Genomic DNA, 12,793 nt, shown 5'->3' on the forward strand with positions numbered 1-12,793 from the left:
CAAATGGCGGGTGTGGCGTACTCTTAATAGTTTTAAGTAGAAATATAGACTGTGTATATACGATTTGGTATAAGAAGTAGTGTGTGTGTGTAAAGTGCGAAGGAACAAACAAATATTCATTATTATACCTGCCTATGTATTGTGTATTTACTATTTTTAAATGCAATGTATAGCTGTGTATTCTGCTTCTGTCGAACGGAATGACCCAGGTGGCGGATATTATAATAATATGGGTAATAGGTATACATTTACAAAGATTTGTATGCGGACATTTACAACAATAATAATAATATTATAATCCCATACCATTTTTTTGTAACCTTTTTTTGCATTCCAACAGTTCAAGTACATAAATTTTAAATACAAAACAACGATTTTTTTATTTATCCGTGATTTATAAGAAACCTCAGGGCTCTGGTGGTATTTTATATTTTTACCTTTCAGTACCATTTTATCAATTAGTATTAAAAGTATTATTTGATTTGTTCAACTTCTCCTCTAAAAAAAAAAAATTTAATGACGCCACTGCACTGCGTATTTGAGATGAACATTTTTAATGGAGTTCTCAGAAATAAGTTATGAATTATTAAGGAGGAAAATTAGAAAAACATAAAAAACATTTTATCAAGTCATTTAAATTTCTAGAAAACTAATATTTCCTTATGTATTTATAGAAGTATGTAATATACAAATATAATATGTATCAAACTATTTACTATTATATACAATAAACTTTTCAACTCTTTTTCTTACCAACTTATTAATAATTTATTTATCTGATTTCTAACTTTCATTGTCAGTATTAAATTAAATAAAACTTTGTACATAGGTAGTAAACAGTGTACAAAATCTTGGAATAAAAAAAAAATGAACAAAAGTAGATTTGTGAACAATTTTACCAATTATACGTTATAAATTTCAATTTCAACATTTGCAAAATAAATATTTTTGTTACGCAAACGCATTATTCTTTTCTGAGCTACATAATATCTTTAACTTTCGTGTACAACATTCTTTATTATTTAAATATCCTTATATTTAATCAAGTGATTAATAGTTTACGTAGTAGAATTATAAATAATAATATAATCACATCAGACAAATCGCAGGCCAAAATTTACGCAAGTGCAATGTGTGTACTTGCTCCAACAATTTAGACTTTAGAGGCCTCATATTTCAAATATTTTCTGATAAAACAAATATACGAAATACGATTTTTGAAAATATATTTTTCCCCTCTTTAATAAATTAATATTTTCTGTCATAAATTGTATTTATGAAACCAATGTTTAATAATAGACCAATAGGTAAAATTGATTATTTTATCGCTATATAATCATTGTTGCCTTTACTCGAAAAACAGTAATCATAGCTGCAGGTTAATGTAGAGGGCCGTTAGTATATTAAACGTTTAGCATAGTTTTTTATTTTAAGAGAGCGCTACACCCGCAAGCATTCTCTTTGTCTTACAAACTCAAAAAATCCAATTGTACGCTCAGTAGATCACGTTTAGCTCTGTTCATTTAAAGATTCGAGTGAATTGACCTGTAATAAAATTTGGAAGTAAAAAATATTATCTAGTGAACTTCATAAGATTTTTTTTATATTTTAATTTTAAAATTTTAAAATGTTTTCAAATACTCATAACTTGCTTTAAAATTTAAATCTAAAAAAACCTACGAGGTTCACTAGAATTATCTTACCTTTACATTTTATAAGAGGTCAATTCATTATAATTTTTAAACTACCAGAGCTAAACGTAAGCTGTTGAGCTTACAATTTGCTATGTTATGCGTTTGTAAGACAGAGAGAATGCTTGCGGGTGTAACGCCCTTTAAAAATAAAAAAAAAAACTGTGCTAAACATTTATTACACTAATAATTCTACTGAACTTTTTTTTACTTATTTAAAAATGATTTCTCTGCATTAGTTTTAATTGAAGAAAATTTGGTCATGCTACAGCATACACTAAATTTGGGTGTATAAATGAACTATATAATTGTTTCCATGTTGGTCCATGTTATTTGTCCCAATTTCTTTTAATCGGGCTGTGGGCATATGATTTGGGCATTTGGCACATAAAAGAGTTTGTATAGAAAACATTTTTTTTTTAATTTAGCCCCTAATTTTAATTTAAGACTGAACTTATTTTCGCTCCCCCTCCCGTATTTAATCCCAATAGTGGAAATTTTGGGAGAAGGACGACTTAGCCCTTCCCGTCTTTTAAATTTCTTTAAAAACGATTGAAAAAATTGTAATACTTCTTTTACAAATATTTATATTGTGTATAGAAAAAGTACTAAATTGTAAATAAATTGACTGAAAATAAAATGTCCTCATTTTCTCTAGTCTGGTTACGTAATTCAGTAAGCGGCAACCATCTGCTATTATTCTTAAAATAAATTATAAAACACCACCGTTAATCGCCACAATTTAGTACTTAACAACACAGATATTGTTAAAAACCTATAATATTATATTAAACAAACAAAACTATATCTTTGATCGTAGAATGCTCGAGTATGCCTGCGGCTGTGCTACAACATACCAAATGTGCGTACAGAAAAATCTATTTTATTTCGTTGGTTTCAATATCATTATATTTAAATGTAAAGAATATTATTTATTTTGTATACAATAAGATTATAATATTATCTACTATCTAGAGAATCACTTATCGGATTTATTTGATATTTTAATTTTAAAATGAGTATAGTCTTAGCTGTAACCTGTAGGGATCGGAGATTGATTTTTTTTTAAATCTTGTCATTTACATAAATGTGAAGGGTTGGTAAGGGCGTAGTCCCTAAAAATTCAAGTTACAATCCGACCATGAAAACGTTTTTTTTTTACTTTTTAATAGGCACCAATAATTTTTGTAGTTGAAAAAATATTGAAATATCGGATATTAGGACCTATGTAAGATACTAATAATATGTAACAATTAACATGGGTATTAAAAAAATAAATAATATGTGATATTTCTTACACAAATTCTTAGTGAACAAAAATTATATTTGGTTTTGATGTAACATTAATTTTTTCTTTTTCCTCACATAAAAATAAAAGTTCAATATTCAGTACTTGAAAGTTGTATGAAATATAATTTTTAAAAAAACCGGTAAGGATTTATGATTTAGATATTATGATTTATCAATCATCATTTAAATTTTAAAATGCTAAATGGTACCTAAGAAAAAATTTAATTTTTGAAATAATTTTATAATAAGTTACATTCAGGACAGATGATTCAAAATACAGGTCAAAAGTACAAAAGTATTGTTTTTGAGCTTTTTTCAGGACATCGGGACTCTTTACTCAAATATGGGACAATTCGGTAAAATACAGGATGAATGGGGTCCACAGTCTTTGATAATAAGTCAAAAAATTTACTTATTCCTCCTTTTATTGTATTAAAAAAAAAAAAAATGAATTCGACAGAACATAAATTTTCTTGTAACTTGTAATATCATGTTGCTATTTGTATAATTTTTTTGTAGTTACTATTTAAAAACGTTAGATCCCTTACAATAATTGTATCCAGTTTCTGTCTTATGCTTTATTCAAATGTAATAATGAATAATAAAATAGTTACACTATATGGAAGGATAAGTGATATTTATTTAGCGTAACAATCACTTGAAATTGATCAAGTGTTATTAATTTATTAACGAATATAAAGTAGAATTAATATAACTGAATTTTTTTTAGACATCTCTGTTTGTATTCTAGTTCAATGCTATATTTAAAATATCCCAAATATCATAATATATTCCTTTTCTTTTTAAAGAACTTTTGAAATGTATCAATTGAAAATCATTAGACAAAATTAGTTTTCAAGTGGAATAAGAACAATTTTAATAATATATATTCCTTTTTAACAAATGTTTTCCTTAATGTATCTGTTAATAAAAACAAAGCAAAATGCAAAACTAAATTTTAGACATTGTTTTAATTATAAGAAATAAAAATAAAATACACCTAATGAACTTTGTATTAATATTTAAACTAGAAATTGAATTGTTATAAATTAGCTGTTTGCTCAAGTTACAATTGTACATAACTACCATAGTAAATCACAAGAATTTACTATTTTTAAGTAGCTATGGAAGAAATTATATGTGACCAAACAATAAAGGGTTCATTGAAATTATTGGACTACTTTAAATATACCTCATTTAGAACAAACTCAAAATATGAAAAAAAAAAAAACCTGGGAAGTTGCTCTGCTCTATTTATAGGTTTTGAGTATATCTTGTCATTGTTAAATTTGGATTTAATAATAAATCATTGTTACAAAAAACAATTCTAAGCAGAATGGAGTGTTAGACTTGTAATGGAAAATACTAAAAGTCCCCGAGATTAATATTTTTGAATCCGGAATATATAACTATAATCATTTTTTGTTACTATCCAATTTCGTCAAAATTAGAACATCAAATGTCTTTAAAAAAACTACGAAAACATATTATGTGTTTTTATATTTTTTATCTGCTGGTATATATTCCACCAGAACAACATATTATTACTTTTTATAACAATTTCGAAATTAAGATCAGAATAATTAATATTTAATAAAAAAAAAAAAAACAAAAAAAACAATAAAAATCTATAAATTACAAACTATATATTAAATTATTTTGGGACGTAAAATTTAAAATACAAAAATGAATAGTGTGTATACCATTTATAAGTAACTATAGAACACAATAAACAAAATAATATTTAATATCTAGCTATAAATTATTATTTTCACTATATTTTTAATAGTTTTCCCTACCAGTCACTTAAGGTACACTTATTATTAAATACAATTGTAAGTAAAAGCAATGTATTATGAATTAAGATAATTTCTATAAAAATTATATATGATATTACATTTCAACATATAATAATAGCTACTAAGCTTTATAACAAATAAAACTATTTTCTATTTGAATATCAACCAAAATCATACATGTTTAAAAATGTAGATAAAACTTTTTTTATTAATCTACTATTTTATTGATATTGACAAGTACGCTCAAATGTAATATTAACATGTTATCCCATAATTAGACTTAAAATTACACTATAATGATGTATATTCTAAGAGCTTAGGATATTTCCTCTAAATGTCTATCCCCGACATTATTGCTCCACAAAAATTATTATGACAATAAAAATTAGTTATTATAAGTTATAAATGAATTATAATATATTGTAAAAATTATAAAAAGAAAATACTTTAAAAAAATATGAAAGTAAACCTATGAACTAAACTAACTTTATATGCAAGAACAACAGAAAATAAAATACTAATTGTAACCAATTATTGTAAATGTCATAATAAAAAATACTGATTTACATATCATTCAAGAGAAGAAAGTATATCCAGACACCTTTTATTTTACTAAATGCCATTATTTTACACATTTTCAATTAAATTATTAAATACAACCTAATCCTTTTTACTCAAAAATGATAATATGATATTTTTATATCTATTAAATTTACATACTACAAAATATAAGCAACACAAGTATATAATATAATATATTATACTATTATTAATCATCTTTCAATACATAGTTAACTAAATATTATTTTGCTATTACATTTAAATAGTTAGTGTTTATTAAATTACTTCTTACCATCTTTGTTTTTGTCAATGTTTGAAAAACTTAGCCTTAATGATTTTTCATGTTCTTTAACATAATGTATAAATTCAGCTAATGTAATTGAACCACTTTTAGTAGCATCAGACAGTTCCAAAAACTTCTATAAAATAAAAGAAAATGTAAAATTAAATAAGCTACTTATAATTTAAATAATATTAACTTAGAGTGACCATACGTCCCATTTATAACAGCATTGTTCTTTATTTTGAGCCCCATGTCCCCTTGTCCCAACAAACTTCAAATGAGACACTTTTGGTCTCGTTTTAATCCCGTTACCTCCATAATATTTTCATTAAACAAACATTGAGAGCTGATATCAGCGATGGAAATGAGACATTCAAATTGCACAGGTTAGTGGTACAGGTAATTATGAACACGTACACCAGCACCCTTTCCAACAATATATGTCATCTAACAGGCACATGGGCTGTAATTTTTAAAATATAAAAATTATTAAACAATTTTTGGAGTTCTATTATTTTAGAGTTAAGGCAAAATTGTTTGTCCTGTTTTTTTTTTTTTTAATATGGTCACCCTAATAAATTATATTTCCAAAAATAATTTACTTACTTGAGCATACTCTTTATCATGCAATGCAATAGATAAATCATGTATGTCAATTTTACCGTTCTTGTCCATGTCGAGCGATTCAAATAATTTAGCCAAACGAAGTTCATCTTCATTAGGAAGCTCATGAAGATAATGAGGAGGCATTACGCTTTCAGTGTTACTAGGGCCAACAGGCACATGATGATTAATAGCGTTCACCATATTAACTTAGCTAAATAAAATGTAACTACAATTTTATTTCTATACTCAAACTACCTAAGTAGAATCTTACATAACAAATAAGTCAAAGATACATAATATTTCACGTACGAAAAATATAAAATTAAACTTTGAAATTTTTAAAAAATAAATAATTATTAGAAAATTGACTAGTGTTGGCTCTAAATTCTATACGAAAATAATAGAAAATTGCGACAACTCGAGCCTCAAAAGTCAAATTCATCATTATCAAGACGTATCAATACTGTATCAACTTAATTTTCTTATCAAAGTGGCTACCATATACCACATACAATTAAGTATGTTGATCATCTCCACGATGAATGACATTCATCGCGTGAAAGTCCGCCTTTTTAAATTTTAAATGCGTGATAATAATATTACATTAGTTTATTAGTATTAAAAACATATTATTATTTACAGGCCACAGCACACCCGTGTTGTATTGTACTGTTGTCACCGTCTTACAAACGTACAATACTACAACATAGCAAATTGTACGCCTACAATAATCCATTTTACTCTGTTAATTTAAAATTAGAGTGTATTGACCCAGGACAAAATTTAATTGTAAGGTTATCTAAGGCATCATGCAGGATTTTATCGATATTGTTTTTAAAAAAGTTATGACCATTTTGAATCTATAGTAGAAAAATGGATTATTATTGACGTAAAAAGTGCTATGTTGTACCACTTGTACGTCTGTAAGATGGATACAAGTAGACAACACATGCAGTGTAACGTTCTCTTAAAGTAATATGTTTTTAATATTTGTTGATTTGGTGGTAATAGTTGAAACTTTTTATAAATTTTGATTTATAATGCAAATGCAGTTTACCATCCACACAATGATTATTTTGGTCATCAATGTAATTTAATGTAGTCATTTTAAACTGATCAGAAATTGTCAGCTTCCTATTATAGGCACGGCCATGAATTAAGATATTTGTTTATACATCTTAAAATACTCATAATTCACTTTAAAATTAAAATATAATAAAAAGCCTGTGATTACCTAGATAATATTCTTACTTCTAAATTTGATAATAGGTCAATTCACTCTAATTTTTAAACGGGGCGATCACCAGCTTTAGCGTAAAATTTGGTATGTTACGCACTTGTAAGACAAAGGTCACACATGCGGGTGTGGCGTCCCCTTAATAATTAGTAATAATTATACTATACATTTTAATAATAGTGTACACTTATTTTCAGCAATATATCTTTCGATGTGGATAGTTGATAACTTTGATATAGTCTATATGTTAATTCATCTTAGTGGTACATTGTACATGTGCAAAATTGTTAATTATTACCTATTTATTATTTAAGATAATGATGGAATTTGGGGTGCTAAGCAGGTATAAGTACGTCTAGCACTCCTGTGTTTTGTACATTTGTGCCAATGCCTGTAATTTGTTTTCACACTACGATAGTACAATTTATAAGGTAATTTTTTTTATTACGATAGTAATAATATTTTAGTTCATTGTACCTCTCCTCCCCCTTGAGAATATCCTGGTTTCGCCATCGATAAATGCTTAAGGGGATGAATAGTATTGACAAATTCTATGAAAATGTACTTTAGCATTTGCAATAGTATATGATTATTGAGCGCCTGAGTGTAAATACAGGAGTAAATACACCTATTATCAATATTGTAGAAAAGAAGTTAATCTATGTCTGTTTAAAAGTCAATTTTCGATATTTAAATTAGTAAACTCAATAATTCAAATTCAAAAAGTAAAATATCACAAGTTTAAGAGTTAAATATTAGACATTGAAAATAAAATACCGAAAATCGACTCCTATACAAATCTAGATAAACTTCTTCTCTTCAATTTGTATAATAGGTATTCAGATTGACTGGCATACTGTAAGCTGTTACTCAGTAAGCTATATTATTGGAAATACGAAATTAAGTTTCAGGGTTTCACTAAAATTCACATATTTTGTAATTAGTGGGTAAAATGCTGCGTTGCTGACACGTGCATGTACGTGAGTGTGCGCTCTGCTATTTATTTTATACAAAGTCACTCACACTAGTGATCACTTACTATGCACACATTTATATGACTCGCATGCATACAAATAGAAAATATTGCCTATATTAAACTCCTTAGAAACTGTCGGTATGCATACGCATAGTATTATTAGAAATAATTTTCTAAAATGTTTAGATGAATTTTATTAGAACAAAATAGTTTTTATAAAAAACTACAACTGAAGTACCGAAACCTTGTTTTCACAAGTTTAATACAAACTAATAGAAGTACAACTCAAGTCAGCTATATATTCCCGTATTAGTAAGTTTAAATTATCAATATCCAAATAACTATCGCAAATAGGGTGGGGGCTAATCCCCCAAAAATATGTCCATAGCCCCCCACCCCAAACATTTTCTACATTTTGTTTTAAGCTTATTTTATATTATAAAAGTAAGGCTTTAGCCGCCCCCCCCCCCCCCACAAATCCTAAACGCTAGTTGAGCCTATGGTTATTTTATAACACTTATTAATTAGTTACATATCAATATGTAGTATGTAATTGGTATAAAAATCAAAGATAAATTCCCAAAAATGAATATTTATTCAATATACAGTATATAATTTATTTGCAAATTTGTTTAGAAAATTAATAGCAGACATTTTATTTGACCATATTTATTTATCAATGTCTGGATTTCATATTTAAAAATGTTTAATGCATATTCTATAAGTTATTTGTATATAATATGAACAGTTATGCTATGAACGTATTTCTATAATCTTATCTCTTTAAATTGTAGCAAAAAAATATTTATCCAATAATATATGTTTAACTAGATAAAACGTATATATTTTATAATAACTGTTCTTTACAGCTTGTATTATCTGATATTCCATCAATAATAATATAAACAGTAAAAACTAATAATTGCTTAAATCATTGATGGCACAATTATTACTGTAGAATTATTATTTTTTAAAGTTTAACATTGTAATAAGACCTGACGTCTCAGCCTTAATTATTAAATACTATCACTTAGACAATTCAGAATTTAAACAGCAGGATCTGAGAAAAGGATGAATATATAAAGTATTTTTATTTTATGTTTACTGTTCTTTATTTGTAACTGTTGTATCAATATAATGTGCAGTGTGAACCTATATATTTTATGAAAGCTATGCGTGTTTGTTGTGTTTTCGTATGGTATGTTTTCTAAGTAAACCGCTGGACACAAACGCCAACTTGCACAAACCACACTCATAGGGCCTTTCACCAGTGTGTAGCCTCATGTGTTCGGTCAGCACGTGTGATTGGTTGAACGCATATCCACAAAAATTGCAAATATATGGCCGATATCCTGTGTGTGTTCTCATGTGTACCGACCGGTTGGCCGAACATGTGAACGTATCGCCACAAACATTGCATGCAAACGGCTTATGTCCAGTGTGCATCCTATAATGCACAGTTAGAGTGTATATCTTCTTAAATGCCAGCTCGCAAATGTCACACACATGAGGCCGATCCACATATGCTTGTGCTTTATTTCCAGTTGATTTGTGTCTTTTCTCGTGCTCGTTCAAGCTACTTACATGTTTGAAATATTTATCACAAATCCGGCAAACATACGGACCAAGATTGCCTCTTATGCTGTAAGCCATAGTTTCACATTTATTATCCACAGATGCAATGGTAGTTCCAAAATACTTGCTGCAGACAACAATATCATCTGTAGTACATTTTTTGCCAATAGTAGCTGTCCCACAATCCGTCCTTTTCACTGGCAACGTCATGATTTCTACTTGGCTCGCCGTCTAGAAATTATTGGTTTGAAATTGTTAGACATTATGTTGGATGCAAGTATATAATACCCTTTATGAATTTATACGGACTCGCATGTCACTTGTATTTGAAATGTTTAATGATTCACAAGGCAATCGAATCACTGTGTCTATGCGTTCATTGCTCGTGGGGGTAGCCATGTGGCCTATTTCTTTTTTTGGCGACATAATTTCTTTTTGACCTAACTTCTAGAAATTATTCGTTTAAAATTGTTAAATATTACATCACAAACACATACACAGGTATTATACAGACTTGGATGTTATTTGAATTATTTGTATTTGAAACTTTTAATGATTGATAATGCAAAAGGTGCATCATCGCTTTGGACATAGATCCTTTGCTCATGGTAGTAGTAACTTTTATGCGTCGAATACACTCCGTTTCTTTTTTCGGTGATGTCATTAGTACTTGACTCGTCTACAAATTATTAGTTTATAATTATTGAATTTAACATAAACCTAAAATTACTAAAGATATTACTGACTCGGGTGATACTTGTATTATTCGTGTTCCGGTATTTAAAACGTTTAATAATTAATGTAGTAGAATATAAATATAAGTTATAAACTTTTTTAAAATTGCAGCGCACTTCATAATTTAGTTCATGTTTTAGTATTTACAATAGTAGTGACGAGTGACGAGTGTTCACCATTCGCCATAAACGAGTAAAGTTTTCGTGAAAACAACAAAATATAACAAATCGTTTGGAGTTAAGTAATTATCTGTAGTAACTAGTAGTGTGGTGTTAATTAATATACAAATATTGTCGATAAAAATATAAAAATAAATAACAACATTAATCAGTAGTAAGATAGTACTATCTTAAATCGTGGATTGACAAAGTACGGGGAATTTTCCTTCGTATAATTAACGCCATCTATCTGGGTGTATTATGAATGTAATGTAACCAGACGTTCTGAAATGTCGGGAATCGGGATAGCTCCATACCAAGATAAAAAATATTAAATCTTATACCAAGATATAAAATATAAATCTTAAATCTTGATCTATACCATAGGCGTGCGCACGGGTACAGCGAATACTGATTTCGCTGCACCTGACAATTTATTTTGGATTTAGTGGGCTGGTAGATATTTATTTGAAAGGTATATAATATGTTACGGCTAAAGTCCGAATTAAGCGCTAATGTGCACATTATCCGGATAATGTACATATTATACAATTTCGGACTTAAGCCGTGAATAAAAACTATTAGGGAATGGATTAAGTATACATTACCCGGCTAAAGTAACTTTAGCCATCGTGTTATGGCTAATGTAAAATATTGTTAATAAGTTCATAATATATATTTTATTTCAATAAAAGTTAACAATTAAATATTAAACTACATTTGATGCAATATTAACTTTATTTATATTTCTATTTATTTCTATTTATTAGATAACATCAATGGTGGCGTGAACTAATTTATTTTATGAGGCAAGTATAAATGCTCAACCACCACCACCTAAATTTTATCACACAGACCCGTGGGGGCTTTGCTCCCACACCCCCAATTCACAATAATACAACAATAATATAGTTTGTCATGTTAATATCAGAAATATAATAAAATTACTTACGTTTATGCCTCATAACTCATATAATGTATTAATAACAATACACGTATATTTAAACGATAAATTGTCCCTCAATAAATCAGATGTTGCTGCAAAAGAATCAATGGCCAAATCTATGGTGATATCTCTTTCACAGTTTAAAATATTCAAACTTCGCAAGTCTCTAAATGTCGACCCCAATTTACAAAATTTAAATTACCACGTTTCTTATCACAAACACAAATGACCCTATTGTCAAACTCATAATTTGGCCCAAATAGGAAATACAGTCCAGTTTAACGGTAGGTAATATACCCAATATTCAATAATAATATTGTAAAGTTATTATAAAAGCACTATAATAATAAAAAAAACTGTTAAATTTTAAATCAAAAAATGTCACAAAAAGTTAATTTACATTAGTTAGGCGTATTTATGATTTTGGCGCCCTAGGTACACACATTTTGGTACATTTTTTTTCTCAGTTTTCTTTTACTCATTGTCACAAAAAACTTTTATGTCCCCTATAAATTACAATTTACCTTTTCTTTCCGTTAAAAGTGCAGGGCTTGAAACCGGTACCTATAAACCATTATAAAACCGAAACACAAAATATAATTTAAAAAAAGGTATTTTAGATTCTGAGTGGAACAATGAATGTATTGATTTTACAATGATGTGTGTTTTTTTTTTTTTAATTTTCATATTTTTTAATTTTTTAATTTTTTAATTTTTTTTTGTGTCTGTCATCACCTTTTAGGACAGTAAAAAGGCTTGGATTTTCTTCAACAGTACCTTTTCTGATAGGAAAGTGAATCTAGTTGGTACTTTGGGGGGTCAAAAGTAAAATTTTTCCAATAGTTTTCAAAAGCGCCGTGAAAAACAAAAGAAAAATTAAAGAAAAACGAGAATTTTTACGCAAAATCTGTTTTCGAGAAAATAGATTTTAGTTTT

At 27.7% G+C, this 12,793-nt stretch overlaps 2 protein-coding genes across 5 annotated transcripts in view; both read right to left on the reverse strand.

The window, feature by feature from the left end:
- Positions 1–8,854, reverse strand: part of LOC100159039 (calcium-binding mitochondrial carrier protein SCaMC-2) — a 17,042-nt gene extending 8,188 nt beyond the window's left edge. Inside the window, exons 1-3 of one of the 4 annotated variants that reach the window (XM_008180877.3) lie at positions 6,231–6,368; positions 5,937–6,087; positions 5,634–5,760 (exon numbers count right to left, since the gene is read on the reverse strand). In XM_008180877.3, coding sequence (XP_008179099.1) covers positions 5,634–5,760; positions 5,937–5,942 — 133 coding nt within the window. In that variant the 5' untranslated portion in view covers positions 5,943–6,087; positions 6,231–6,368. Of the gene's footprint in view, positions 1–5,633; positions 5,761–5,835; positions 6,088–6,230 lie in introns of all 4 variants that reach the window. The other 3 variants (XM_029490362.1, XM_001950536.5, XM_008180878.3) reach the window with 3 other exon arrangements.
- Positions 8,855–9,536: 682 nt separating this feature from the next.
- Positions 9,537–11,005, reverse strand: LOC100161008 (zinc finger protein 596-like). The gene is made up of 4 exons (NM_001246175.2): positions 10,765–11,005; positions 10,533–10,697; positions 10,328–10,465; positions 9,537–10,249 (listed from the first exon to the last, which is right to left on the reverse strand). The coding sequence occupies exons 2-4, from the start codon at positions 10,680–10,682 to the stop codon at positions 9,614–9,616; spliced, it is 924 nt and encodes a 307-aa protein (NP_001233104.1). The 5' UTR covers positions 10,683–10,697; positions 10,765–11,005; the 3' UTR covers positions 9,537–9,613.
- Positions 11,006–12,793: the final 1,788 nt, after the last annotated feature.

Source organism: Acyrthosiphon pisum, chromosome A2, assembly GCF_005508785.2.
Source record: "Acyrthosiphon pisum isolate AL4f chromosome A2, pea_aphid_22Mar2018_4r6ur, whole genome shotgun sequence".
Lineage (NCBI taxonomy): Eukaryota > Metazoa > Arthropoda > Insecta > Hemiptera > Aphididae > Acyrthosiphon > Acyrthosiphon pisum.